Source organism: Agelaius phoeniceus, chromosome 18, assembly GCF_051311805.1.
Source record: "Agelaius phoeniceus isolate bAgePho1 chromosome 18, bAgePho1.hap1, whole genome shotgun sequence".
Classification (NCBI taxonomy): Eukaryota; Metazoa; Chordata; class Aves; order Passeriformes; family Icteridae; genus Agelaius; species Agelaius phoeniceus.
The window spans coordinates 1,520,612-1,546,973 of record NC_135282.1 but is presented as its reverse complement, the minus strand read 5'-3'; the positions used below and the strand labels follow the sequence as shown (position 1 = coordinate 1,546,973).

Genomic DNA, 26,362 nt, shown 5'->3' with positions numbered 1-26,362 from the left:
ATTTACTGAAAGCATTATTTTATGAGTGAATGGAACTTGTGATTTCCTGTAATAGCCAAGTGCAGCAATAGAAGGCTCTGACTTTTATCAGCTCAATTGTTGCTGACCCATGAGTGGGAGCCAGCAGAGCCTTGGTGTGGCACTGCAGAGTGCCCAGAAATGCCCCCCTGCATCTCTCATTCTCTGCCCAAACACACAGGGCAGCCCCTTCAGCTTGGTTAGCAATGCTAATCTTTCTGAGTAGTGAATAATTTTATTTGTTTAAGGTAAATACAAACCAGTTGTGCTGCTGCTGCTGCATTAATATCAATCACAGTATCATTCCATTAATTCAATAATTCATGTTGGGCTCAGACAAAGTCAATTCATTGTTATTTCAGTGCCAGGTGATTTCGTGCTGCTGGTTAAAACCTCTCACATGAGAGCTGTGCTGGATCCTCACAGAGATCTGTTCTTTTGTGAAAATAAACTGCAGCTCCTTTACGTGGACGTGTCTATGGGGAGAGCTCTGGGACTGAGCAGCACTTTCCTGTCCTTTATTGGGACCACTCCTTAATTGGGACAACTCCTTAATTGGGACCACTCCTTTATTGGGACAACTCCTTTATTGGGATAACTCCTTTATTGGCATAACTCCTTTATTGGGACAACTCCTTTATTGGGACAACTCCTTTATTGGGACAACTCCTTTATTGGAATAACTCCTTTATTGGAATAACTCCTTTATTGGGATAACTCCTTTATTGGCATAACTCCTTCATTGGGATAACTCCTTTATTGGGATAACTGCTTTATTTGGATAACTCCTTTATTCTGGAGCTTGGAGCTAAAGCTGGTTTCCTTTGGGATGGATTTGCCATTCTGTGCTCAAAGTGCAGACTGGATGTGGGATGGGGCCTGGGTGTGACAAAGCTTGGCTGGGCTGTAAATGCACCAGACAGGTATGAGGGCAGACAACAGGAGATTGGGCAGAAATCCCAAGGATTTGGGCGTTTTTCCAGCCCCCAGCAGAGGCAGGATTGTGAAGGTACGCAAATAGGATTATAAATCACCATTTGAAGAAGAGGACCTACTTACAGTAGTTTGTGAGAGGAAATAAATCCAAAAAGACCCATGGGGTTCTTTTTTTCTCCTCTCACCAGAGAGAAAAATGTGTAATGAATGTCTCATGTCTGAAACACTGGGCTGGATTCATCAAAGGGAGTTAGTAATTACCAAATTGAGAGAATCATGAAGCGCTTTTCTAAATTTGAAAGGCTCATCAAGAATAGATCAGGAGCAGGCAAAATTAATAGTTATGAACTCATTTCCATAGAAATGGACTTATTAGCAAGCATGCCAGCTGCCTAAAATTATAAGGTCTTTTCCTTGTGCTTGCAGGAAATAATCTTTTTTTATAAAAGTAATTTTGACTTTTTATTTTTTATTCCTTCTCTAAACTAGAGTTTGGCAAAATCCTAAACCTGGAGAAAACTTCACTGGACAATAGAAATATTTAGCTAAAAAGAAAGAAAAGATTTGGAAGGGAGAAGTGATTTATAGTCCTTGGATTCCATGAGACTCTCCCCAAGAGTGCAAACTTATTTAAGAGAAAAATGAAGTAAGTCTCCAGGAAAAGCTGGGAAATCTTGATAGGATAAAGTTTGGTTTAACAGGATTTAATGGCTGATAACAGCACGAGTTACAGTCCTGTGCTTTTTCCCACTGGTGGCATTTTGTCCCCACCAGGCAGGTGGGCAGTGGCCACCCAGAGCAAGGCTCTGCCCTCAGTTCCCAACCAGACCAAAAGCTGAAGGTTTGCCCTGGCAGGGGGGGAACCCCTGCTTTTAAAAAGCCTTTCAGTGGTGTGCTGCACAGCCAAGAGAGAAATTGAAATGCAGGTGTTGGGATGGGAATTTATCAGCTAATGGAGCTGACATAAGTAAATGCTGACATTTGAGGTCTTGATTATGGCTTAATTTATCTCTGGTTTTACTTTAGCAACCTCCATCAATTTCAGTAGAAAAAGGCAGTGGTCTCCCACACGGTATTGCAGAGGATGGTTAATAAATTGCAGGAATTATGAATGTAATACCAGCCTTTCCAGCAGGAAGCCTCTATAGGATAAGAGATGAAGCAGCCAGTAGGTGAGCACTACTCTGAACATGAGAGAAATTCACTTTTCAGGTTTTATCATGAGTTTGTTACAGCTGTAACCTGGGAAGAAGCTTAGAACAAAGAGGGTGAATTCATCCGTGGGGTGCTCGGTGTCCCAGATACCACAGTCCTGGCATTGCTCCAAGCTCAAGCTCCAAAGAGGACAAACCCCATAATTTTAGAGGAAATTCATTCACCTGCTGGGGAACAGAGTGCAGAAAGCTGAATCCTGGTTTGCCAAAGCTGGGCACTCAGGGGAGGCTCTGCAGGTGGAAGATGGTTCAAGGCCATCTCTTGCAGCGGAAGCCCAAGAGGGAACTGGAACCTTCTTTAATCAATATTCATGTGTCATGCTACTTAATTGGCTACTGAGACAAAGCAGAAAACCTCTGACAAACATTTGGAGTTGTTTTTCCAAATGGTGCTGAGGATTCTCTTTGGAACCAGGACTGAGACCTGGGAGGGAGGACAGCTTTGTTCTGATTCATCTGTTAAAGCAGTCTTGTTTGAATACACCTGGCAATGTAGTTTTCTTTTAATTCACCTGTTAGTGTAGCTTTGTTTGAATTCAGCTGTTAATGTAGCTTTGTTTTAATTCAGCTGTTCACGTAGATTTGTTTTAATTTACCTGTTAATGCAGTTTTGTTTGAATTCACCTGCTAATGTAGCTTTGTTTTAATTCACCTGTTAATGCAGCTTTGTTTTAATTCACCTGTTAATGCAGTTTTGTTTGAATTCACCTGCTAATGTAGCTGCATCTGAGCAAGGTTTATGTATAAGATACAACCCCCCTGTTGTGGTTTCTTTTTGGATGTGTAAAAGGAAAACCAGGAGAGGAATAATTGAAGGTGTTGTGGGCTGAACTCAAAGAAATGCCAGTCAGTGGGAGCCATGGATTGGATTTGTCATTGCAGACTAACCTATTATTTAATTATTCTCTCTGTACCCAAATCCTGCACTGGTGGTTTTGTTCTCAATTTGAAACCACTCCTGTGTGGTTTTGGGAGTGGCAACTATTGGCCTGAACAGGCTGAAGTGAAATTGCAGACCTAAACAAACCTTGACAGGCCCAATATCTAAATCCATAGTTAGTGGAAAGCTCATATCTGAATTTTAGTTCTGCGTTGTGAGCATATTAATTGTATGCAATTTAGAGAAAACAAACTGCTGGAGGTGATACACAGAAAACAATGAAGTTCAGTTTATGTTTTTAACAGAAATGGTTTAATTACATCCCTATTATTATGTAATAAAATTTATCTTAAAAGGTTTTTGCTGGTTGCCTGCTTGGCCACACAAAAGATGCCTTAATAGCTTCTAGTTTTGCCTGGAGGTGGATATTATCTTCTGTCAGCATGGAAAATATTTATCCTCCAGGCATTGAAGCATATGTTTAGGTTGTTTGTTGTCAGAAAGAAAACACGAAAATCAATAATTCCTGCTCAGATTTTTTTCCCCCTTTACAATTCTCCTTCAGAAACATATGGCAAACCCAGATTCTGCCTCTGTGCATTTGGGGAGAGCAAAAGGATGTTTTAAGTCTCTGTTGTCTGCAGCAGCAGCCAAAACTGTGAGCACAGCTCCTGGAATGGCTGCTTTGGGGAGGGACACACAGACCACGAATGTCCCATTGGCCTGACATACAGCAATTCAGATTTTACCCCAAAACTCGAGCAGTATTGGTAAAACCAGGCGTTTCTCCAGCAGAAGAAGCAGCTGGCTCTGCAGCCAGAGCCTTTCCATCCCCTCTCCATGGCTGTGACCTCCACCAGGTCTCCACACTGCGGGGTCTGTCTGGGAGTCTGGAACTTGCGTTCTTTGTAAATATTTGTGTGTAAACTTTGCATGATTTGTAAAACAACTCAGTTTGTGGGGAAGTTTGGGTGAGCAAAGGTCTGTTCTCTAAGCAGATCCCTGCTGTTGGTGCTCTGAGTGCTGCTGGTTAAAGCTTGGTGTCTGTTTGCCTCTCTGTAACACAAAAACAAGATCTGTTTTTCTAACCTGAGGATTAATTATTAATATTTACATAGCTTTGGACCTGAGGAAAGTGATAAGAGTTGTTGTTGAGAAAGGAAGCAGAAGTAATTCTTAAATTCATTTCTGACTGCTGTGCATTTACATCCATTTCTTTACTTTTAAACTTTTATTTCCAGATGAGAAATATACGATTGCCATATAATTACAAGTCTGCACCACTGACGAGAAGAATGTTGTCATGAATTCAAAATAGGGATAATCTACCCCTCATTTATTGTCATGTATAATTTCTGCAAATCCATTTTTGCACTGAGATAAAGACCAGTTTGGGTTTGAAAGACTTTTTTTCCCTCCACAAGAGCTCATTTCTGGTAGAACATGAGGAATGGCCAAGTATTCTGTTGTTTTGCAGCATCAAAATTATAATAATGTTGTATTAAATAATTTAGCAACTTCTGTGCTCTGCTTTTCCCAGGGTTTGTGGCTTATTCTGTAAGTTCATTGCGATTATGGAGAATGAATGCCTGAGTTTAATGGAAAAAATGTTTCCGTTTCAGGAAACTAAAAGATGAATTTTCACCTTAGAAAGTTCTGCAGTTGCCCATGTGCAGTTTTATTTAAGGATCTGTCAGTGCCTCAAGTCCGAGACGCTGAATTTAATATGAATTTAATGGCCGATCTTCTGGCGAGTAGGAAAGAGCGATGAAAATCCGCTCTGCCATCAACGCCCCGGTGATGATGCTGGGAATGTGCCTTGTTTTCCAGAGCAAACATGACCTCCTACGAGATCCTGCAGATGGATTTCGAGATTGACAACGGCAGCAGCCTGGCAGGGGCGCAGCAGATCACCTGGCAGGTGGAGTACCCGCGGGACGACTCCGTCAGCGAGCTCGTGGTGTCCGAGATCTTCGTCAGCCGCACCATGTTCGTGGGCATTGTTCCCCTTGCCATGGTAAGGACCTGTTCCTGCTCCCTTTTCTGGGTGGTTTTATGGGATTTGTTCCTCTTGCCATGGTAAGGACCTGTTCCTGCTCCCTTTTCTGGGTGGTTTAGTAGGAATTGTTCCCCCTTGCCATGGTAAGAACCCGCTGCCGGTCCCTTTTCTGAGTGTTGTTATGGGAATTGTTCCTCTTGCCATGGTAGGGACCTGCTGTTGCTCCCTTTTCTGAGTGGTTTTTTGGGAATTATTCCTCTTGCCATGGTGAGAACCTGGTGCTGCTCCCTTTTCTGGGTGCTTTTATGGGGTTTGTTCCTCTTGCCATGGTAAGGACCTGTTCCTGCTCCCTTTTCTGGGTGCTTTTATGGGAATTGTTCCCCTTGCCATGGTAAGGACCCGCTGCTGCTCCCTTTTCTGGGTGCTTTTATGGGATTTGTTCTTCTTGCCATGGTAAGGACCTGCCCCTGCTCCCTTTTCTGAGTGTTTTTTTGGGAATTATTCCTCTTGCCATGGTGAGAACCTAGTGCTGCTCCCTTTTCTGGGTGTTTTTTATGGGAATTGTTCCTCTTGCCATGGTAAGGACCCGCTGCTGCTCCCTTTTCTGGGTGGTTTTATGGGATTTGCTCCCTTTGCCATGGTAAGGACCTGCTGCTGCTCCCTTTTCTGGGTGTTTTTATGGGGTTTGTTCCTCTTGCCATGGTAAGGACCTGCTGCTGGTCCCTTTTCTGGGTGTTTTTGTGGGAATCATTCCCTTTGTCTTAGTAAGGACCTGCCCCCGCTCCCTTTCCTGAATGTTTTTGTGGGAATTGTTCCCTTTGCCATGGTAAGGACCTGCCCCTGCTCCCTATTTTTACGGAAATCATTCCTCTTGCCATGGTGAGAACCTGTTCCTGCCCCCTTTTCCTGAATGTTTTTCTGGGAATTGTTCCCCTTGCCATGGCAAGGACTTGCTTCTGCTCCTTTTTGTTGAATGTTTTTCTGGGAATCATTCCTCTTGCCATGGTAAGAACCTGCTCCTGCTCCCTTCTCCTGAATGTTTTTGTGGGAATTGTTCCTTTTGCCATGGCGAGAACCTTTCCCTGCTCCCTTTTGCTGAATGTTTCCGCTGATCCTCGTTAGTATTCCAGGAATGGGAGCCTTTTTATTATGAGCTGCTTCCTATGCACCTGCTGCAAGTGATTTAAATGCAAAAAAAATCCATTTCAATAATATTTTATTTACCTGGTGTGCCGTAATGGCTCCTTGGAAACCATTTGGGCCTTTTGTGAAAATCCTTTGCCGTTCCTGGGTTATTGGCCTGGTGCATGGGAATGGCTCCTGTGGAGCCCTTGTCCTCTCTGTGTGAATGGCAGTGCCAGGCTGAGCTCTGAGGGTAGCTGGTGTCATTAGTGGGGACATTTCCACTGAAATAAATTAGCTTTGCATGTGTGGGAAGCTTCATTGCTAAACCAAACAACCGGGCTGTTTGCTGCTCTGCTTTCCCCCAAAAGAGCCAAATAGTCCAGTGAGCTGCAAAGTACCAATTTAATAAAAGATTTAATAAAAGGCCTGGTTTGAGTTGCACGGAAAGGACAAAATACCTCCTGAAGATGGAGGTGCCCAGCAGGTTAAGGAGTATGAGCGCAGGAAGCTTGAAGCTGATGTTTTAAAATAAAAAATGCAAATATCTCCTGGTAAAATCAGAGGCACCTTTTCCAGGAGGAGCCTTTGAGCTGCGTTGGGGGCATGATGGACTTTTTAATATCAGGGCTTTGCACATGAACAAGGATTTCAGTGGGGAAATTGGGGTGTAAAAGCAGAGAAACAGCCAGAGAGTCTGGGTGTTGCAGAATTTCCCTCAGAAGCACCCACCCTTTTTTACTTCCTTCCTCACGAACTTTTGCCCTTCATCCTGTTGCTGCCAAAGTATTTTCTACTAAAAAAGCTAAAAGGGATTGGATGGGCCTGCTGGCACAGGGGAAATAAATAAATAAATGTTAATTCCTAAAACTCCGTGCAAATTAACAAATTAGCTTTTCCTTCAGTACTCTATTATTATTTGGTATTTATGTAGTGTTTTATATTTTTGGAACTCTTTGTAGACATGAATTAATCAGGCCTGAATAAACTAAACTTGATGAGAATAGAAAATGAAATGGAAATGAAGTCACTCTTATTTAGTTTTACCTGTTTCTGAATGGCTTCTAAGTCCCTTTTTATATTCTTAAAGGTACTTTTGAAACACTTAATCTTGCAAAGCTCTTGCTTATTATCTCTAAAAACTATTTTGGTTAGAAAAGAGGTAGAATTTGTACCTTTAAGAACAAGTGACAGCAGGGATGAGTGGCTTTGAAGACTGTAAATGCTATTTTGTCACCCAAACTCTTGTTTTGTTTAGGCTTTAATTCAGCTAAAAATGCAGGGATGCACCAAGGGAAATACAGGTTGGATATTAGGAAGATTTTTTTTTACAGAAAGGGGGATAAAGTTCTGGAATGTTCTGCCTGGGGAGGATGCAGTCCCCATCCCTGGGTGTGTTTAACAGAGCCTGGATGTGGCTCTGGGGGCCAGGGTTTGGCTGAGGGGTTGGGGCTGGGCTGGGCTCAGTCTTGAAGGTCTCTCCCAACCCAGTGACTCTGTGAATTCTGTGGATTCTGTGAATTCTGTGGATTCATTAAATTGATTCTTCCAACATTTGGTGCCCAGATGAAGACATGGAGCTCACATCCCCACAGTAAAGTTGATCCATTCCCATCAAACACAGCAGAAGAACAGATCAGGGTGAGGAAAGCACAGCCAGAGCTCTTTTTGGTGCCTCTGTTTGTTGTGCTGCTGAATATCAGGGGACAAATCTGCTATTCTCTCTTGTGCTGTTAATTCCCTTTGCTGACTCCAAACACAGCAGGTGATTATTTAGAAATGTTTATGGCACTGACTTAGGCTGGGAGTTGTGAATCTGGTTGGTGTCTGATGCAGCAGAAGGTGTGTTTCAGCATCCAGAAGGTCCAGCAGAACATTCTAAAGTTAGATCTGAACTAGACAGCTTGATTTATCTTAATGTAAAAATGTGATATAATAATCCTGCAAAGTGGAAGTGCATGTCCTGCTAATTACAGAAACTGATAGCACAGATAAATCTGCTCTGTCCAGTGATGATATAATTCTGTAATTCTCAGTTATTGCCCTTGATCTAAGCAGACATCATCTGCAATTTCCATAGCTGTGGAAAGTTGGTGGTAGCAAGGTCATCAGTGGAGTCTGGCACTCCTGGGGTGCAGGAAACAAACACTGCCCCAGCTTTCAGTCTGCCACCCAGGTTTCTGTCACAAACACCTGTGATTTGATTAATCTGTTACCTAACTAACAGTTGGCAAAAATATAAAGAAAAAGAGAAAAAAGTTAAAATCCAGGTCTTTTAAAGAGTTTCTAGGCAACCAGAACTTGGTTAAAGTAAAGAATTACACACTGAAGAGATGTATCTTAACTGGTTTATGTAAGAAGGCTCCAGCTGGGGCTGAAGGCTTGAGGAACAATAGATTTAATAATAGAAAAATACCTGGCATTGTCTTCTATCTAGGAAAAGGATGGCTTGGTCTGTGCCTGGCAGCCCTGCTCTTTCAGAGGTCCATGCTGCAAATCCTGTCTGTAGGAATGGAATTGTGAGTCCCAGGCTGGCATTGCTCCAAAGCAGTTTTCAAATGCAGCAATCAATGCTTCCCCAGGCCTCTGTGCCCCTCAGCCTCAAGCATTCCTCTGTTTTCTACAAGTATCTGAACTATGTCTTCAGGACGTTTGTTTCCTCCCCCAAAACAGGAGCTGTTGGTGGAGTAAAGGTTTCCAGAGGCTGTGAGTCCCTTACACACATGGCTGTGCCTGCTCTGGTGAGGTTTCTTTAAATGGAGCTTGGATAATTGCATTGCTGGTTGCTGCCAGACAAGAACACCCAGAAAAAAATGTCCTTAAAGTGCCCATTTCTGTGACTCAGACTGAAATGGGATTGCTGAGGGCAACACTTGGCTGATTTGTTTGAAAAAAAGAAAACTTTAAAGAATTTATTTTTCCTACAGAAATCATGGTTTGCTAATGGAATTTATGTTCAGGAGTTAAAGGAGTTAAAGGAGCACACTCAGTGCAAGGTGGAAGGTGACCCAGGCTTAGAAAGCAGCACCTCAGACTAAACCAGAAAATGTCAGTCTTGAGCAGCTTTTCCTTGGCTTGCTCTGGGGTTGGGGGTAAAAACCAAACCCTCTTCATTCTCCAGTATAAAAAAATCCAGGGCAGGATCAGTCATTTCTAGCAAACCCAGATGATTTCTGTATCTCTCAGAAGTTGGTTAAATGCCTTCATGTGCAAAATTGTCCCCGATGTGTTTATCCATTGCACTTAATGCATATTTCTTACTTGAAATCCCATTGACCTTTGGCTTTGCAGTTCCTTTTTAACAGTGCCTTTGTGCTGCACTTTGCATGCAAAGGAACCTGCCCAGAATGGGATTTTGTCCTTCCCAACATTCACCATTTCATTAAAAAAAAAATTAAATGTAAGTTCAGTCTAGAGTGGATCTTCATCCCAGAAATATTAGGAATTATCAACTTTGTTTTAAAACAGAACTGGAATCTGTGGCTCCCAGGATCACAGATTTCAGTGTGAATTTTAACACTGATTAATGGCAGCAGGGTTGAAGCCTTGAGCTTTCCTAAAGTCCCACATTGGAAGGATTGATTTTGTACTCAGAGCAAATTAACTACTGTGGAGAGAGTACAGAATAGGAAAAAAGAGATTCTTCTTTTGTATTACTTTATTTCCCATGCCCATAGCAAGTGTTTTATGTCTCTGCAGCAGAGATAAGATCTTGTGCAATTATTACCATCTCCAAATTAATTGTCATAGAGAATTAAATGGTTTTGTTTTGTCAGGCTGCTCCTAAAACCACAGGGTGAATTTTATGGAGAAAGATGAAATTTAAAAAGATTTCTTGGAACACATCAACCAAAACACAAAGCGCTGAAGGTTTATTAAGTTTGATCAGGGGAAGGCTTTGACTCTGAAATACCCTGGGATGGGAAATGTGTGGGAGCAGATGTGGGGAATGTCCTCATGGGCTTGGACTGGGCAAGGCCAGGGCATTTCAGCTGGCATTGCCATCAGACACCCTGAAAAGGCATTTTAGTGATCACAGCTGTTCAACTGCAGAAAAATGGATTTCTGTGCAGAGCTGAGGGGTTTGATTCAATTCGAGGCAATCACAGAATCAGAGAATGATTGAGTTGGAGGGGACCCCAAACCCCAGCCCTGCCATGGCAGGGACACCTCCCACTGTCCCAGGGTGTCCCCAGTGTCCAGCCTGGCCTTGGGCACTGCCAGGGATCCAGGGGCAGCCACAGCTGCTCTGGCAATCCCAGCCCAGCCAGGAATTCCCAATTCCCAATCTCCCACCCATCCCTGCCCTCTGGCACTGGGAGTCATTCCCTGTGTCCTGTGCCTCCATCCCTTGTCCCCAGTCCCTCTGCAGCTCTCCTGGAGCCCCTGCAGGCCCTGCCAGGGGCTCTGAGCTCTCCCTGACTGTGCTGGTGCTCACAGGGGTCCCAGGATGAGGGCAGAGATGAGAATCTGGACTCTTATGTTCCAGAAGGCTGATTTATTATTTAATGATATATATAATATTAAAAGTAAATGATACACTAAAACTACACGAAAAGAATAGAAGAAAGGATCTCTTCAGAAGGCTTGAAAGGAATAGAAAGGAATGATAACAAAATCTTGTGACTCTCAGAGAGTCTGAGCCAGCTGGGCTGTGATTGGCCATTAATTAGAAACAACCACATGAGCCCAATCCCAGATGCACCTGTTGCATTCCACAGCAGCAGATAACCATTGTCTTTCTCGTCCTCTGAGGCTTCTCAGGAGAAAACAATCCCAACAAAGGATTTTCCATGTCTGTGACACCCTGGGCTTCTCCTCTCCGGGTGAGCACCCCCAGCTCTCCCCAGCCCTGCAGCAGCCCCGGGGCCCCTCTGGGCTCCCCAGCAGCCCCAGCTCCTTTGCTGTTGGTCCCAGAGCTGGATGCTGCTCTCCATGTGGCATCTCACAGGAGCAGAGAGGCAGAATCATCCCCCTGGACCTGCTGCCCACACTGCCCTGGAGGCAGCCCAGGATAGACACAATAATGTACAAATATTCTATTTTGGGAGGAAAAAAATGCCTTTTTTTTTTTCTTTTCTGAAGTGAAAATGTCCCATTCTGAATATGGCAGATAGGAACATTTTGGTCATGTCAGCATTCTTCCTCAGTGTTCTTCCAAAAATGAAATTCCAGACAAATCTCTTCAATTTCCTCAAGTGTTTCATTTTTAACTGGACTGTGTTTTCCAAAGGATATCACATCTTTTCCTCTTTCAGTCTAATTCTGGGCATCTGAAGTAGGGTTTGGAATGGCTCAATGTGAACCATTATCCCTTTTTTTTCCTCTGCTCAGTTAAACATCCTCTATCATTTAATTTTCAGAGCGAAAAAGAAAGAAACTAAAGGAAAATTTCCTATTGGTGGGCCAAAAATAATGGCATTTTGAGTGTTTCCATGAAAGCAGTGTGACATGACAAATTTTAAGAAGCTCTGTGAATACTATTAATATTTATGATGCACTCAAGAAAACATCTATTGTGTGCCACATCCATCAAAGATAAGAATTGTATTCTACTGTGTTGGGTGATAAACACTGGATGACAATAGCTGGAGATTATGTGAGGTTTTCATCCTCGTGCTTGAGTAAAGCACCATGTTATTCCACTGTGAACCAACAATTTGCTTTCATGAAATTTGATACACTTGCTGATACTCGTTCCAATCAGAGTCCAAAATATGAATGAACATGCAGAGAAGGCTGATGCCAACTGCTCCAGATCCTTTGGGAGCCAGGCAGCATTTCCCACCAATCCACCCCTTGGAATTCACTCTCAATCTCCCCACATGACAGAGATTTGCCCAATATTGTCAGCTGGGTGTAAATGCAGGCTTCTCCTGTCCCATGTTTGTCCTCAGAGCATTCCCCGCACAGGGATGGGGCAGGGATGGATTTTCTGTGCCCTGGAACCCTGTGCTGGTCCCACAAACCCTCCCCAAAGCATGGCTGGGGTCTCCTGAGCCTGGCCTTGCTGTTGCTCTCTGGCCTTGCTGTAAAATGCAGTTTTGGAGCTGATTTATGATCACCTAGGGACAGACAAAGGGGATTTTCCTTGGCTTGCTCTGGGGTTGGGGGTAAAAACCAAACCCGCTTCATTCTCCAGTATAAAAATCCAGGGCAGGATCAGTCATTTCTAGCAAACCCAGATGATTTCTGTATCTCTCAGAAGTTGGTTAAATGCATTCATGTGCAAAATTGTCCCCTATGTGTTTATCCATTGCACTTAATGCATATTTCTTACTTGAAATCCCATTGACCTTTGGCTTTGCAGTTCCTTTTTAACAGTGCCTTTGTGTTGCACTTTGCATGCAAAGGAACCTGCCCAGAATGGGATTTTCTCCTCCCCTCCTGCTCCCAGCACCACATTTTCCTGCTCCCTGCTTCCACCCAGAGCTGTGGCTGCTGCTGGGGTGAATCCCCTGGCACAGACCCTTCTCCTGCCCTGCCCTGTGCACTGAGCCCTTCCTGGAGAGCAGAGGGAGGGTGCCTCAGCTCTGCACCTCACAGCCCTGTTCTGGAAGGATTCTCTGGTTTGGGATTGATTGATGGGGATCTGGAGCACCTTTGGGCAGCTTTGGGGGTTTCCAAACAAAGCTGAGTGTGGGAGAGGTGATGTGCTGCCCATGCACCAAGGGCAGGAGGACAGCAGCATTCCTGCACCAGAATGGGCCCAGGGCTCTCTGATCCATGTGGACACTTAGCATTCTTAGAAAATCCTCTCCAGGCTGCTCAGGCACTAAATTCTTGTTAGAACAAGTGTTTCCAATAAGAAATGTGCAGAGGAAATCCTGAGAGGTGGCTCCTGCTGAGCTGGGACCCCTCTGCTCAGTTAGGTTTGCTTCCTTTAATGTCAGATTTTCTGATGGGAGTTCAAGCTCAGGGGTTCCTGGAGAGGATCAGGGCTGGTGGCAGCTCCTGCAGGGCAGAGGGAGGGCACAGGGAGGACCCTCCTGAGGGCTGCTGGCCAGAGGGATGAGCTGAGCCTGCCTCAGGGGCTCTGAGCACCACCAGGACCCTCCACCCTGCTGGAGGGAGCTGCAAAGCTTTCACTGTGCCTGCCCAAAGAATTCTTTATGTTCCTTAACAATTCCCCAATAATTTGGCTCATCTGTAGGTTTTTCCAGTTAGGGTTAGGTTAACCAGTGCTCACTCTGGTTTTACTGCCAATTAGCATTCTAGACTTGATCCACAGCTGACTGGCCAGTAATTTGAACCCAAGCCCTCAGCAAAAGGGCATCATTTGTAAAACAAGAAATCTCCGAGATACTGAAATTACTGTTAATTAAATCAGCACGTGAATATAATGGACACACATGAACAAAATGATGTTTGTTTTTGAGCTGTTCTGCTAGCTGGAGAGGAAGCATTATTAGGAATATTTAGTAGTCAGCCTGCATTTATTAATTGTACAGCAAGATGAGTCCTTTCTGCATAAATTAACTTTGTATTGTGTGTATATATTTATATATAATACAATATTTCTTATGTACAGGCTGCAGTGAGAGCTTTCCTTTTTAAACAGTCATTTGTGTTCTGCACAACTCCTGGGCAAAGCTGTCACTGACCTCAGTGTAGTTATTTCTGATTTACATGGGCCCAATACAGTTAGGCTCAGGAATTATTTTTCATGTAATTTCTATTTTTTAAATTAAATTTAAACAGCAGCATAAAGATGGAGCAGAGCAGCAATCCAAGAGCTTTGGAAGTTGTAATGCAGCCTATAAGCAGCTATTGTGTGTGAAGAAATTTCTTCCAAAGGTGCCTCAGCTTTACTGAAAATGCTAAACTGCAGCTTTATTAATATGATCAGGAAACTCCAGCCCAGAGCTTTGGGACAGCTTTGGAATATTCTGCATTGCTCAGTGCTGAAGCTGGGGAATTAGCAGCTCCCAGCCCTGCCTCCTGTGAGGCTGGGAGCTGCAGTTTGTGCTGTTGGCACTTTTTGGTGAGCTCTTCCAAAACCCATCAGAGGCAGAGGAGGGCACTGTGGGGAGAGCAGGCACTGCAAATTCCAGGGGTTCGCTGGGAATAAATACATTCATTTATTTATCTATCATAAATCCACTGCTGTGGCTGGAGGGAAGGAACAGATCCAGAGATGTTGGCATCACAGGAATGTGGGAACAAGGACAGGGAGGAGCTGAGAGAGTCCTGCATCATCTCTGGGGCCTTGGGCTTCTGGGCTGGTAAATGGCAACAACTCTGAGCATTCCAGCTGGGAATGTCCCTGCCCAAACCTCAGTGCCATGAGAGCAGGGTTGGTGAGGCTGCTGTGCTTGGGGGAGAACCCAAACCTGCCCTTCTCAATTCCTCCTCTCCTAATTCCTGCTGTCCAAACTCCTGCTCTCCTCAATTCCTGCTCTCCCAATTCCTGCTATCCTCATTTCTTTCTCTCCTAACTCCTGCCCTTCTCAATTCCTTCCCTCCTCAATTCCTTGCCCTGATTTATGATCTGATCACAGCCCTGATCACAGCCAGTGTTTGCTGCTGCTGCTTGTGCTGTGTCCCCGGAAGGTTGTGGTAAATAGCGGAAGGGAAAAGATAGAAATTATAACCCCCAAATCAAACTTCATTCATCCCCCTTCCTCTTCCTCTTGTTTCCTCGTGGTCAGGAGCAAGATCATTCCTGTGGTGTTGGCTTGGCCCTGCAAAAGAGGAGGAGCCACGAGGATTGAGGGTGATAGAGAGAAAATGTGGGGCCATTTAGAGCCTGCAGTGCCAGGAAGGGGTTAACAGCCTTGATGTGCTCCTCATTGCTGGGGACTGAGGTGGCAAACAGAGCATTTGATCTGGGTGTCTCATTAGGGTGTCATTTATCCTGAGTGTGTGGATGTCAGAATGCATTTGATCTGTGCAGACTCAGAGCCCCTCATTGTTTCACTCTCCGTTTTGAAGCTCGCCTAATGAAGAGCAAATTTCAAAGGGAAAACCTCACTGTTAAATTCCATGTCAGAACAGGGAGCTGGAATGGGTGTGGAGTCTCTGGAATCCCAGCCCAAACCCACCTGTGCCCACAGAAATCAGAAATATTCACCTGTGGCATTGCCTGGTTTTAGGGCCCAGCAGTTTCTGTCCAGGCAGCCTCCAGCCCTGTGAGCTGTGCTGGACAGTGAAACCCTTCCTCCAGGGCTCCCCAGCTCAGGTATTTCTTATTTTCCCTCTTTCCTTGTGGGCTTTTAAACTCACAGTAAAGATGGACTTCCCTCTTCATCTGTAGTTTAAAATCAAGTATTAGCTATTGCTTATCAGTGGCATAAGTTCTCTTTCTTATGTAGCTTACACAACAAAATGAGCATCAAACTGTTTGAGTTCTCTGTAAAAGCACTTTAGCATTGCTGCTCTTTCCATGATGATCTGCTTAAGCAAAAAGGAGCAACAATCCCAGTGGTCTCTGTAGTTTCTACCCCATACAGTGAATTTCAGTCCACAAGTAAGAATAGTTTGTTTTGTGAAAAAATGTTCAGGCTAAGAATTATTCACAGAAAATAACTCTGATAAATGAGTACATTTTCAAGTTTTCCATGGTCATGATCAATTTGCAAAGAGGAAAAGGAATGCAAAATTAATCAAATAAATTATTCATTATATTCACTCAACTATAGCTAACAGTGAATTGTCTAGACAGTAATTACTAATTTTTAACCTATGCATGTTCACATAACACTATTGTGTGAATAGGTTCAGTATACAGTGGCTTGAGATAATAGTAATGGATGTAAGTCAACTAGCAGGTGATTTTAATTGGGAAATTATATTGGATTTTTCTATTGAACTTCCATAAAACATTACATAAATATTGAATCTCCTCAATGTTTTTTTTTTCCAGTTGAAAATACAGGCACACAGAGTTCTGTGCTAGTTTGATCAGTGCATAAGCAAACATCACTTTTTTATTATTATTATTATTTTAATTCTGCTGTAAAACTCTCAAGAAAACCATTAAGTTCAGAAGACAGCAAGAACCTACAAGGGGCCTGCTGCAGGAACATTTTCCATTTCAGTGGTGATTTTCCAGCAGCAGGTTTGGCTCCTTGAGGAGGGCTGGGGTTGCACTCAGGGGCAGTTTGCTGCAGAGTGGGTCCTCCCACTCCATTGCTGTGGCAAAAAATCAGCATTTTGGGGCTTTCCCTGTGTTTCCCAGGACCTCTGCAGGGAGGAATCTTCCCCTGCTGGGATTTGCTGGGTGGAGCTGCTGCTCACTCCTGCGGGTGTGACAGTGCAGAAAACTGGGATTTAGACTCCCTTGACTTCCAGTTTTATATTTTTTTTTCCCCAGAAATTTCTATTACTGTTTCAGTTAATTAGAAAAGAGATTAAAAAGAAAGTAGAGGAATCATAATTTCAGGTGGATTTGTTATTGCAGTTTGTGCCCTGTGGACTAATTGGGAGTTGGGAATTTTGTGGCTCAGCTGCTCTGAGTTGATCAGAAGCTGTCATTTACAAAGCTCTTCCATCTCCCTTCAGGTGACTTGCCTGAAGAGGAAAATAGCAGGAAACCCACACAAACAACTGGAAATGGTGCAAAAACTAGGACATTGTGAAAGAATATTTGCATCAAGTGTTGGTTTTGTGTGTGTCAGCTGCATCCTCTGGGATCTGGCGTACAGACATTAAAACCTATCCACGTAGAGCTCCCATTAACCCTAATACCAGCTCTGATTCTGACTTCCTGTGTGCTTAATGTTATCTTAATGCAATTTGATTTGGTATTTAATTGCAGTAATTTAATTAATGGTTCTGTAAATAAAAAGGCAAAGTTGTGGCCTCCTACACGCACAGATACGCACAGCAAGCAGCTCCAGGCTCCTGGGAGATTTGAATTTATGTGTCTTAAAGCAGAGTTTAACCCTAAGGGTGCATGATAAAATGCCCAAATCCCAGAATAACACTGTAATGGTGTTTGCACTGGAATGTTCCAGTGTTAGTTCAGGCTTGTGGGAGAAGGGTGGCATTTAAACCCTAACCCATGGATTTCTCCCTAGTGCTTGTGAGAGGTCACCTCTCACACAGGAACTGCTTCCTTGTGTGACTGCAATACATTTAAAATAGTTCACAAAGACTCACTTATTAACAAAACTGTTACTAATTGGATAATTGCTATTAATATTGTTACAGAATCCTGTTGGCCCAGGGGGTTATTTGCAAGTCAGAGCTTGCAAGTGTTTCTAACCCTGCTATTGATGTGCCTTTGACCTTCTCTAACACATGCTGCTCGTGTCTGCTGCACACTTAAAATGTCTATTAAATATTGATTAGTCTCCCTTATAAACCATTTATAAATAGAAGCATGTAGTATGAATGTAACCTAAAATCATTAAGGCTACATGGTGTGCAAGTTAATAGGAGCAATGTTGAAAAGTTAGGGCGGGTATGAATTGAGGGAGTTGGGTTCATAAACTGTTTTCTTAGTACAGGATGGTGGAGCTCCCATGGAAGTCAGGGATTTCTCATAGCATCCGCTGAAGATTTTCCTCTTTTTAAAAATTTATTTACAAACAAGAGACGACATAAACCCCAAATCTTTTTCCAGAGTAGAGCTGCATAAAGTACAGCTTCAAATACTTATGCAAAGGAGGAGGAACATCCTGTATTCACATATGGAAAAGAGGTCCAGGTTCCCCAGTGAAATGCAAAGGTGTTCTGCTGATGTTAATGGAATTCTACTGCATTCCCTACACCATAAATCACAACCAGCTGTTTCTAAATCAACCCCAGCCTAAACTGAATTCAGTAGAAGCAGCGTCCCATTGCAGCACAATTGCTGGCTCTTAAGCTTGGAGGTAAATCACATTTATGTCCCTTCAAATCCATAGCTGGTATAAGGAGATCTGAGCAGGACCCTTTGCCTGAGCTTGCCTTGCCCTGAGCTTGCATTGCCTTGGGATTTGGTACTGCAGAATTTCCCTGAGGTGTGCTGTGCCCGTGGGTTTTATTTTGGACATGACCCCTGAGGACAGAGCAGATTCTGTTGTCATTAATGGGGTATTTAGACAGGCAAGAGCCAACTCTGGTTCAAGGCCTGATGTGCTCTGAAACCCCACAAAGCAGAGTGGGAATGACGAGTCCAACCTCCCAGGCAGGGACAGCAACCATCAGGCCTTTCATATGCCAGGGGGGAAATCAGAGACATGGAAACACCAATGAACCAACAATGTTCGAGTGCTTTCTTTGAAAGCATCTCTTGCCATTTCAGCTGCCTCCCTTCTTTGTGACATCTCCCTCTTTGTGACATCTCCCTGCTCAGATAAGCAGCAGAATCAGCCAGACACAGACTGTGCAGTTTTCTCTCAGCACTCAGTGCCTGTACCTGACCCCCAGCTCTTAAAAGCAGAACAATTAAGCCAATCCCAAAGAGGATTACAATTGAGAATTAGAGGCTATAAATGTGATTTAGCACGGAGTGCTGAGCATGACAAATCATTTATGTGCCCAGACCTGACTAGCTCTGAAATGAGTTTCATTTGGAAGCGTGGAGCAGGTTCAGCCCTGGTGCAGTGTCAGGAGCAGCTCCTGCAGCTCAGCTCTGGCCGGGCTGCAGAACCTCTCTGGAGCACAAAGTGCCACCATTTCTGTCAGCTTCTTATTCATGGGAGGGAACCCAGGGCATGAATGTGCCAGCCAAGCTCCAGGGTTATTTCCTTCTTTTGGAAGAGCTTGACTGAAAGCCTGACTGTAGCACAAGGACAAGGCAAGGTGGGCTCAGGGTTTTGCGTTCATGTGGCTGGAGATCTTGATGCAAAAACTTTCCAAAACCTGTGGTCCTAGTGTACTCCAAGGGAAGAGTTTCTTGAATGTTTTCCTGCTGTGAGTTCCTCTGTGAGAAGTTTGTCTGAGTCTTTCACTCCTCCAGAAGCTGTTGAGTGTTCCATTGATAAATGAAGATATTTCCCCATCCAGAAGGAGCATTAATAGCACGCACGTGTGTTTGCATGTGTCTGTGTATTGGGTTGCCTTGGAAACAAGCAGAGAAAGCTCCATGGACCAGGACATGCTTTCCATTCAAGGAACACTTGTGCTATTGTAAAACCACATGCAAAAATAATCCAATCCATTCATGCACTCAGGGAGGATCTTGCTGCAGGGAGTCGCCTGTGAGTGAGGATCCTGTGTAAAGATGACAGAAATCTGTGGTGGTGTTTGAGGGTCCCAGGATGAGGGAGGAGATGAGAATCCTGACTCCATGTTTCAGGAGGCTGATTTATTATTTTATGATATATATGATATTAAAAGAAAATGATATATTAAAACTATACTAAAAGAATAGAAGAAAGGATTTCATCAGAAGGCTTGAAAGGAATAGAAAGGAATGGAATGATAATAAAATCTTGTGACTGCTCACGGCCTCGACACAGGTGGCTGTCATTGCTCATCAAGTAAAAACTATTTCACATGCTGGGTAAACAGTTCTCCAAATCACATTCCAAAGCAGCAAAACAAACATGGAGAAGCTGAAGTTTCCCAGCTTCTCAGGAGAAAAGATCCTGACAAAAGGGTTTTTCATAAAATATGTCTGTGACAGAAATCCACTTGACTCTGCTTTTGAGCATATTGCTGAACGAATGAGTTGACATTGTTGAAGCTGCTAATAAGGTGGGGAAAAAAAGGGATGTATGCAAGTTATCCAGAGCCCTGGCAATGCTCCAGGTGTGAGTTAAAGTCACCAAGACACAGAACAGGCCTTGAGTGTTCACATTGCAAAACAAAGCGGACAATTTTACCTTATGTGTAAGAACAGCTGCTTCAGCATATTGCCCTCAAAGACAGCATGTTGAAACAGCTGTCCAAGTGTTCTGGAGGTTAATCTACTCAATTAATCATTGTGGGTTTATTTTCAATGTATAATCATGTTTGTACTGTTCCTTGTGGGCACGTGAACAAAATATTGAATGTAAAGTTTTAGTCATTGGTGAAACGCCTGTCAGAACACTTTGAGGGGAAAACTCTCCCTAAAGTGACTCTGGCTCTTGGAGAGATAAATGGGGGCTTCCCTTGGAGCAGCTGGAGTCACACATTGCCCCCCTTCCCTGGTGCTGCAGAGCTGAGGACACGATGTAGAATTAACAGGTGTGGTTGTTGTAATGCCCAAACCATCTGCAGTGAGACTCTGCCCTGGAGAGAGCTCTGTTCTCAGGGTGTTGTGCTCTGGAAATCACACACTCACAAAAAGGCCACAGCTCCCACCTCAGCTGAATTCACTGTGCAGCATTTTGTGAATGAAACCCCAGGACCTCGCACATTTTCTGCATACTATTCACTGCCACGGAATTGTAAACAGCCACTGTCAGAAAAATCCTCTGGCAATCCATTTGACCAGAAATAAATAAGATCTAAACATCGTTCCCAACCTTTCTAAATATCACTGCACATGTAAAAATAGCAAAATCTTTATATATCATATCCCAGTGCACCTTTCATGTCAATGTTTTTTCAGTGAAATGCAGGGTTTTGTTTACCCCAAGAGACCGTGCAGAATAAGTAGGAAGAGCTGTGACAAAAGTTGGTGAAATACAGACTAGAGCAGCTACACACAGCTAATGCTTAATAGAGTCTGCACTCCTTTCCTCTGCCTTGATTTTCCCAGATTATAGGTTTATTCCCCTCTGGACTGAGTAGCAGTGCACGCTGGAGTGAGGCTTCTTGGATTGAAACTCTGCTTTGGGATTCCTGTCCAAGAAAGGAGAAAAAGCAAAGACAGCAGAGCAGAAGTGCTGCTGCAGAGGAGGGAGCTGCTGCTCCTGCTCAGCCTGTCCCAGGCTGGCTCTGTCCCTCTTTTCTCACTTTACCTGGCCAGGAACCCTCCTCTTCTCTTCCACCCCTGTCACCACTCGTCTTTAGGAAGAAATGCAGGTGCAGTTTTGTTCCAGCTTGTTCTCCATAATAGCTCTTGTCAGATTGCATTGGGTCTGTGCACCAGAATTAATTGCAATGCTGCTGGGAGAAAAATCCCAAACTAAATCAACAGCAACTTGCACAACTGCCTTCATTAACCAGGAGGAAGAAAAGCAGCACTGAAGTGCCACGTTTGAGAGAGTGTAACTGGTGGGCAGGGAGCTGAATGCCAGTGCCATTGGACAAAATAATGAAAACCTTTAAATAGAAAGGTGAGTTTGATGTAGCTGCTGTGACTTCAGGAGCTTGGCCCTGGTTGACCACTTTGGCCATGAAAACAAACTTGCAATAACACAAGAGAATGCAGAGGGAAATGTTTGATTACCTCGTTTCACTTTTTGTTAGAGGAGTATTCTGGAAGTTTTTGGGCTTTTGGAAAATTCTTGCATAGTAACAAAGGAACAATGATTTTTGTTTCAAGGTCCTGTTTATCCATTGCCAACTTATTCCTGTTGCCTGGAAAAATTGAAAATGCAGTAGCTTAAATAAGAAACTTGAACCACCATGTTGAATTTGATTTAGGTAAGAGCCTCCCTTTTTGGAGGAACACTTTGAAAACAAACTTTAAGAATTATTGCCCCACATCTGTGCTGAGTGTGTTTCAGCACCGAGGGGTGAAATATCACCAGGAGGGGAGGATGAGCCTGAATATTCCAAGATGGGGGGAAAAAAGGAAAGAAGCCCAAGTGCTGAGAAGTGGAAGGTGAGGGGAGCTTGCTCTTTTCTGCCTGGTAATTGTGCAGGGGTGCTTCCAAGTGCAAGCACTTTGCAGCTGGAATTTTGTGTCAGGTTTATGGAGGCCTTTAAGTGCAGCACTTTCCCCACCTTTGTTCAATTCTTTGCTAAAATGAAGTGTCACAATGCCAGAGAACCACCTGTTTTGTTCAGCTGTGTTTTCTGCAGAAAGCCTCTTTCCCTGTGCCCCTCTGTCCATTTAGCAGGAGGGATGTGCAGGGAGGGACAGAAAGGACCTGGCCCCACTCCTGGCCTTCCTCCCACCTTACTGCAGTCAACAATCCGAAATTGGTAGTGCAAAAGGAGAAATAAGTGTATTATCATGAAACCCTGCCGATTTTTAGAGGGAAAGTAAAGAATGAATGGTTAACAGAGGCAATTTTAAGGGAGATAAATTTCCTTAATGGAGGTGAATAGCAAATATTCCTTTTATTTGAACAGTCCAGCAGGGCTGACCTGATTTCTTTCTGCAGCTCAGGGTGTATTTTTGTGTCTCACATTAGGGAAATGGCAGAAAAAGGAAGAGGCTTTCCTTCACTTAGATAGTTCTTGGAGATGAGTCCTTCAACACAAATTGGGTAATTCTCTTTTACCTCTCTTGCTGCACCCAGTTTATCTCTCTGGAAAATCAGGACTTTCCCCATTTCTCACAATGGAACAGGTTCTGAAGAAACAGATGGGGAGGTTTGGATTTAAATCAAGTCTTGATCACTTCCAAAGGCTGATTATGAAGACAATACCTTGCAAGCAAAGATAGGAGTCTTTTTTCACTTTCCTTCTGTGCTTCAGTGTCTGTTGTTGGAAAACCAAGTCAGCCACTCTTTCACATAATTTACAAACAGCTTAAATGAAAAAAACTGAATCTACTGTGGAATCCCAGCCTGGTGTGAGTTTGGTGCTGAGGTGTAAGAACAAGGGACCAGTTTAAAATCCTTTATCAGGGAAATGTGCTGTGACTTTGATATTTACTTGCCTTTATAGAATAGTAAGTGGGAGACCTTTGTCTGTTTGCAGAATACTTCTATTGAAAACCAATAACTCTGTCACTTCCTATTCCTGAGAAACATTGATGTCATCCCCTTGCCCCACCTGTGAGGTGACACTGGAAGCCCCTGGAAGTGGAACATTTTGCAATGGTTTCAGATTAAGAGATGTTCAGTGATTTTCCCCTTGAACTCCTGCAGCTGCCAGTGGCATTATAAACTCATGTTTATTGGATATGCCATTATCATTTTCCACTTAAGAAGGATGGCAAATAATACTGCATTTCTTCCTTCCCTTTCATCTGCTGCTGCATTTGGAGCCCTCTGTAGTTCTTTGCAGTCCCTGATGTTCGTTTTGCTGCACAGCTGAATTTCAGAGACCCTGCCAATAAAATCCCCATTTTCTTGTTATGCAAAAAGGCCACTTAGCAGGAAAGGTGTGGAGATTGGTGTTTAAATTGGTCAGAACCAACAGCAGGTTTGAGTGTGCCCAGAGAACAGGCATGGACCTGGGACTGGGGAATATGGAATCCTTTTCCTCCTTTTCCTCACCTGTCCCTGGCCTGGTGGCATTTCCTGTGCCTCAGGCAAGTTATTTTAGATGTGTAATGAAAAGAACTACAATAACTGTCCTGTGGTCTTTGGCAGGGCTGAGAACTGGCTTGGAAGTCTTGTGGAAAGACTAGAAGCTGTAGTTTAAATAAATTGTTGTATATCTAATTCATAGAACAGATGAAATAGAGACGGGAAAAGATGAAAATTCAATAGTTGGATGCTGAATTCACAGCAGTTTTACATTTCTGTGGATACTTGGTCTTTATTATAGTTAATACCTCCAGTCAGTCTCTTTCTTAAAAAATTTTTTTATTACCTTCTCACAGATTCTTAACACATTCTTTCATTCAAGGCACTGTGTTTCCTAAAATCTGATGGACTCTGGAAAAATATTGATGTTCTGACAGCAGCAGCTCAGCTTTTGAAACCCAGATGATATTGTCCTAGTCTGCAGGAAATAAATACACTGCACAAGAGTTCACTGGGAAATTCAATCACGAAAACAAAAAAGGGATTTTGTTCTGAACTTGAATAAAAAAGAGGCTGCTCTTTGTAAAAGTTGTGCAGGAAAAGAAATAATCAGACAGAGGGGCATGTCAGAACAAGGTGGAACGTCACACAAGGTGAGCAGACTGACAAATTAAAGTCAAGAACAAAACTCAAGCCAAGAAGAGGCAGAGGAAGGAAGTAAAAATCCTCCAGTAGTTCTTAGATCAGTCAGAAAACTCTCAAAAACTCACCTCTAATAAATCAATGTTCTGATTTGAAAAAAAATCCCTTTTTTTTTTTTTTTTTTTTTTTTTAATTTTAGGGTATTTTCCCAAAAGAAAATATTCTCCAAGTTGACTTCTTTCCACTTGATTTTCACGGAGAAGCTGATTTGTTTTCCCCAAACCAAAAGCATTCCAGGCAGTGGCAGGCCCAGGCTGATGAGATTTCCTTTCCTTTGGTGTTTGTGTGACAGGAGCTCGGTGCTGGGGAGGTGGAAGGCAGCCAGGGCAGGGAGCTCCCAAAATCAGGGCACAGAGCAGCAGCAGCAGCAGCAGCTCTGGGTGTGCAAGGGTAGGAAGGGATGCTGTGCTGCTGCACTGGCCACACATGGGATGTTTTTCTTTTTCCTGCATCCCATACAGCAGCAGGAGGCTTCATTAAGTGAAGCAGACCAAGGGTGCATCAAATGTGAGTCTGTGTCACTGCTTGGATCATGCAGGGGTGCACATTTTAACTGCCAGGGGTGAAGGAACCAGCAGCTGTGTGTGGGTACTGACTGTTTGTAGTTCTGAGAGCATGGAGGGATAAGGTCTCTCCCTTAATTCTTGACTTCAAGTATAAAGAGATTATCAATAGGCAATGGAGAGAGAGAAATCTTCCAGAGCATCTCTGGTGCTGGCCATGGAGGGAATCAGTCCCTGCAGGCACTCAGGAGAGGCTGAGCTCAGGCTGTGAAATCACCTGAACAGGTGAAATCAGTGAGTGCAGCAGTCTGGCCCTGACAGATAAGACAGCCCCTCTTCAAGAATAAAAAGCAGTAATTCTTTGGGTAAGGCACAGCTCTTTCCTGCAGATCCACGTTCTTCAGGAAATGAAATCCTCCTTTTGCAGGACACTGAGTGAGAGCATCTCCCTGAGCTCTGTTGAAACTCCATAATGCACTCCTCAAATACAGAAAATGGTCATCCTGCTCTGGCCAGGACTTACACCAGTGTCTGAACTGTGCTCGGGGGGAAGACATAAACCCCACTTGTTCTGCCCCCCTGCCCAGCTGTCTCCTCTCAGGAGATCTCAGAGGATTTTGTGCCATGGCTGCTTTCCCAAGGATCTCTCCCTGCTCATAAAGAGCTTTCCCTGAGGCACAGCCCCTGGGAAGGGCTGAAGGGAGCCCTCCCTGTGTCCAAAGCAGGGGAGAGCCACGCTCCCTCCGTGCTGGTGTCCTGCAGAATGTTGGGATGTGGTGCAGACATGCTGTAATTAATTTGTGCATCCTTCTATAGCATTAAGCAGCTGTTCTTACAGGACATGGATTTCTGCCCAGGTAGGGCTCGTGGAAGGGCATGAGCACACAGATTGCAGTGCTAAACTCACGTGATCCACAACCTTATGTTTCAGTGCCTGCAGCTTTGCTCTCGTGAAGCTGAAGCCTTTTCAAGCCACTGAGATGCCAGCTCTCCCTTTGCACCAGGGGCAGAGAATTCCCTCCAGAAAACCCTCCCTCAGCCCAGTCTGGAGGAAATATCAAGAGCAGGAAAAGAGTTGGAGAGGTGTCTGAAGGAAACGTTTCCAAATGGCCATCCCTGATGTTGTTAAATATTATTAAGCCTGTGGGACAAACACACAGAGCCAGAAAATTGTATCTTTGACTGCTGATGGTACTCAAATGAATCTGATAATTATGTTCCATGGCAAGGCATGGCCTCCTTAGACTTCTCTGTGGAGAAAACAATGCCTTTGAGGAATGTTCAGATTAATTATTTCGTGGCCATTTGAAAACAATCATTAGTGTATCCGTTTGTACACTCACTGCTCTCGAGCAGAGAACTCTGCCCATGTTGTGTCCACTTGCAGGGGGATATTGTTTGATTTCAGTCAGAGGGGAGCCACAATTTTATTAAGTCAGAACATGATTATGTTCCTCTGGAACAAAAAGGTGAAAAACCAATATCTTTAAATGAACTGAGAAACTCTAAATATGCTTTAAAATGGTTCCCAGTCACCTGCTGTTGAGAAGGACTGGCTTGAGCATGTCAGGAGAACGTTCAGGTCCTGCACAGATTCCAGTGAGAATGGCTGGCAGAGCTCACCAGACTTTGAGGCTGACTTTAGGCCCCGTGTTTCTTGGCTAAAAGGGCCTGAAACTCGAGTCAGGAGCTCTTGCTGCCTGTTCTCTCTGCAGACATCCAAAATCAGGTTCACAGCAGTTGCTGCCCAGCTCTGCAGCCTCAGGTGGGCGCTGACAGTGCTGGTGTCACAAAGCAGGTTTGGCCATGATGTGCTG

At 43.8% G+C, this 26,362-nt stretch overlaps 1 protein-coding gene across 1 annotated transcript in view; it reads left to right on the top strand.

Moving 5' to 3' along the window:
* The window catches only part of LOC129128470 (transmembrane protein 132B), a 228,052-nt gene that overhangs the window by 144,862 nt on the left and 56,828 nt on the right, over positions 1 to 26,362 (top strand). Inside the window, exon 4 of the mRNA XM_054645799.2 lies at positions 4,879 to 5,065. Within this exon, the coding sequence (XP_054501774.2) occupies positions 4,879 to 5,065 (187 nt within the window). The remainder of the gene's footprint in view (positions 1 to 4,878; positions 5,066 to 26,362) is intronic.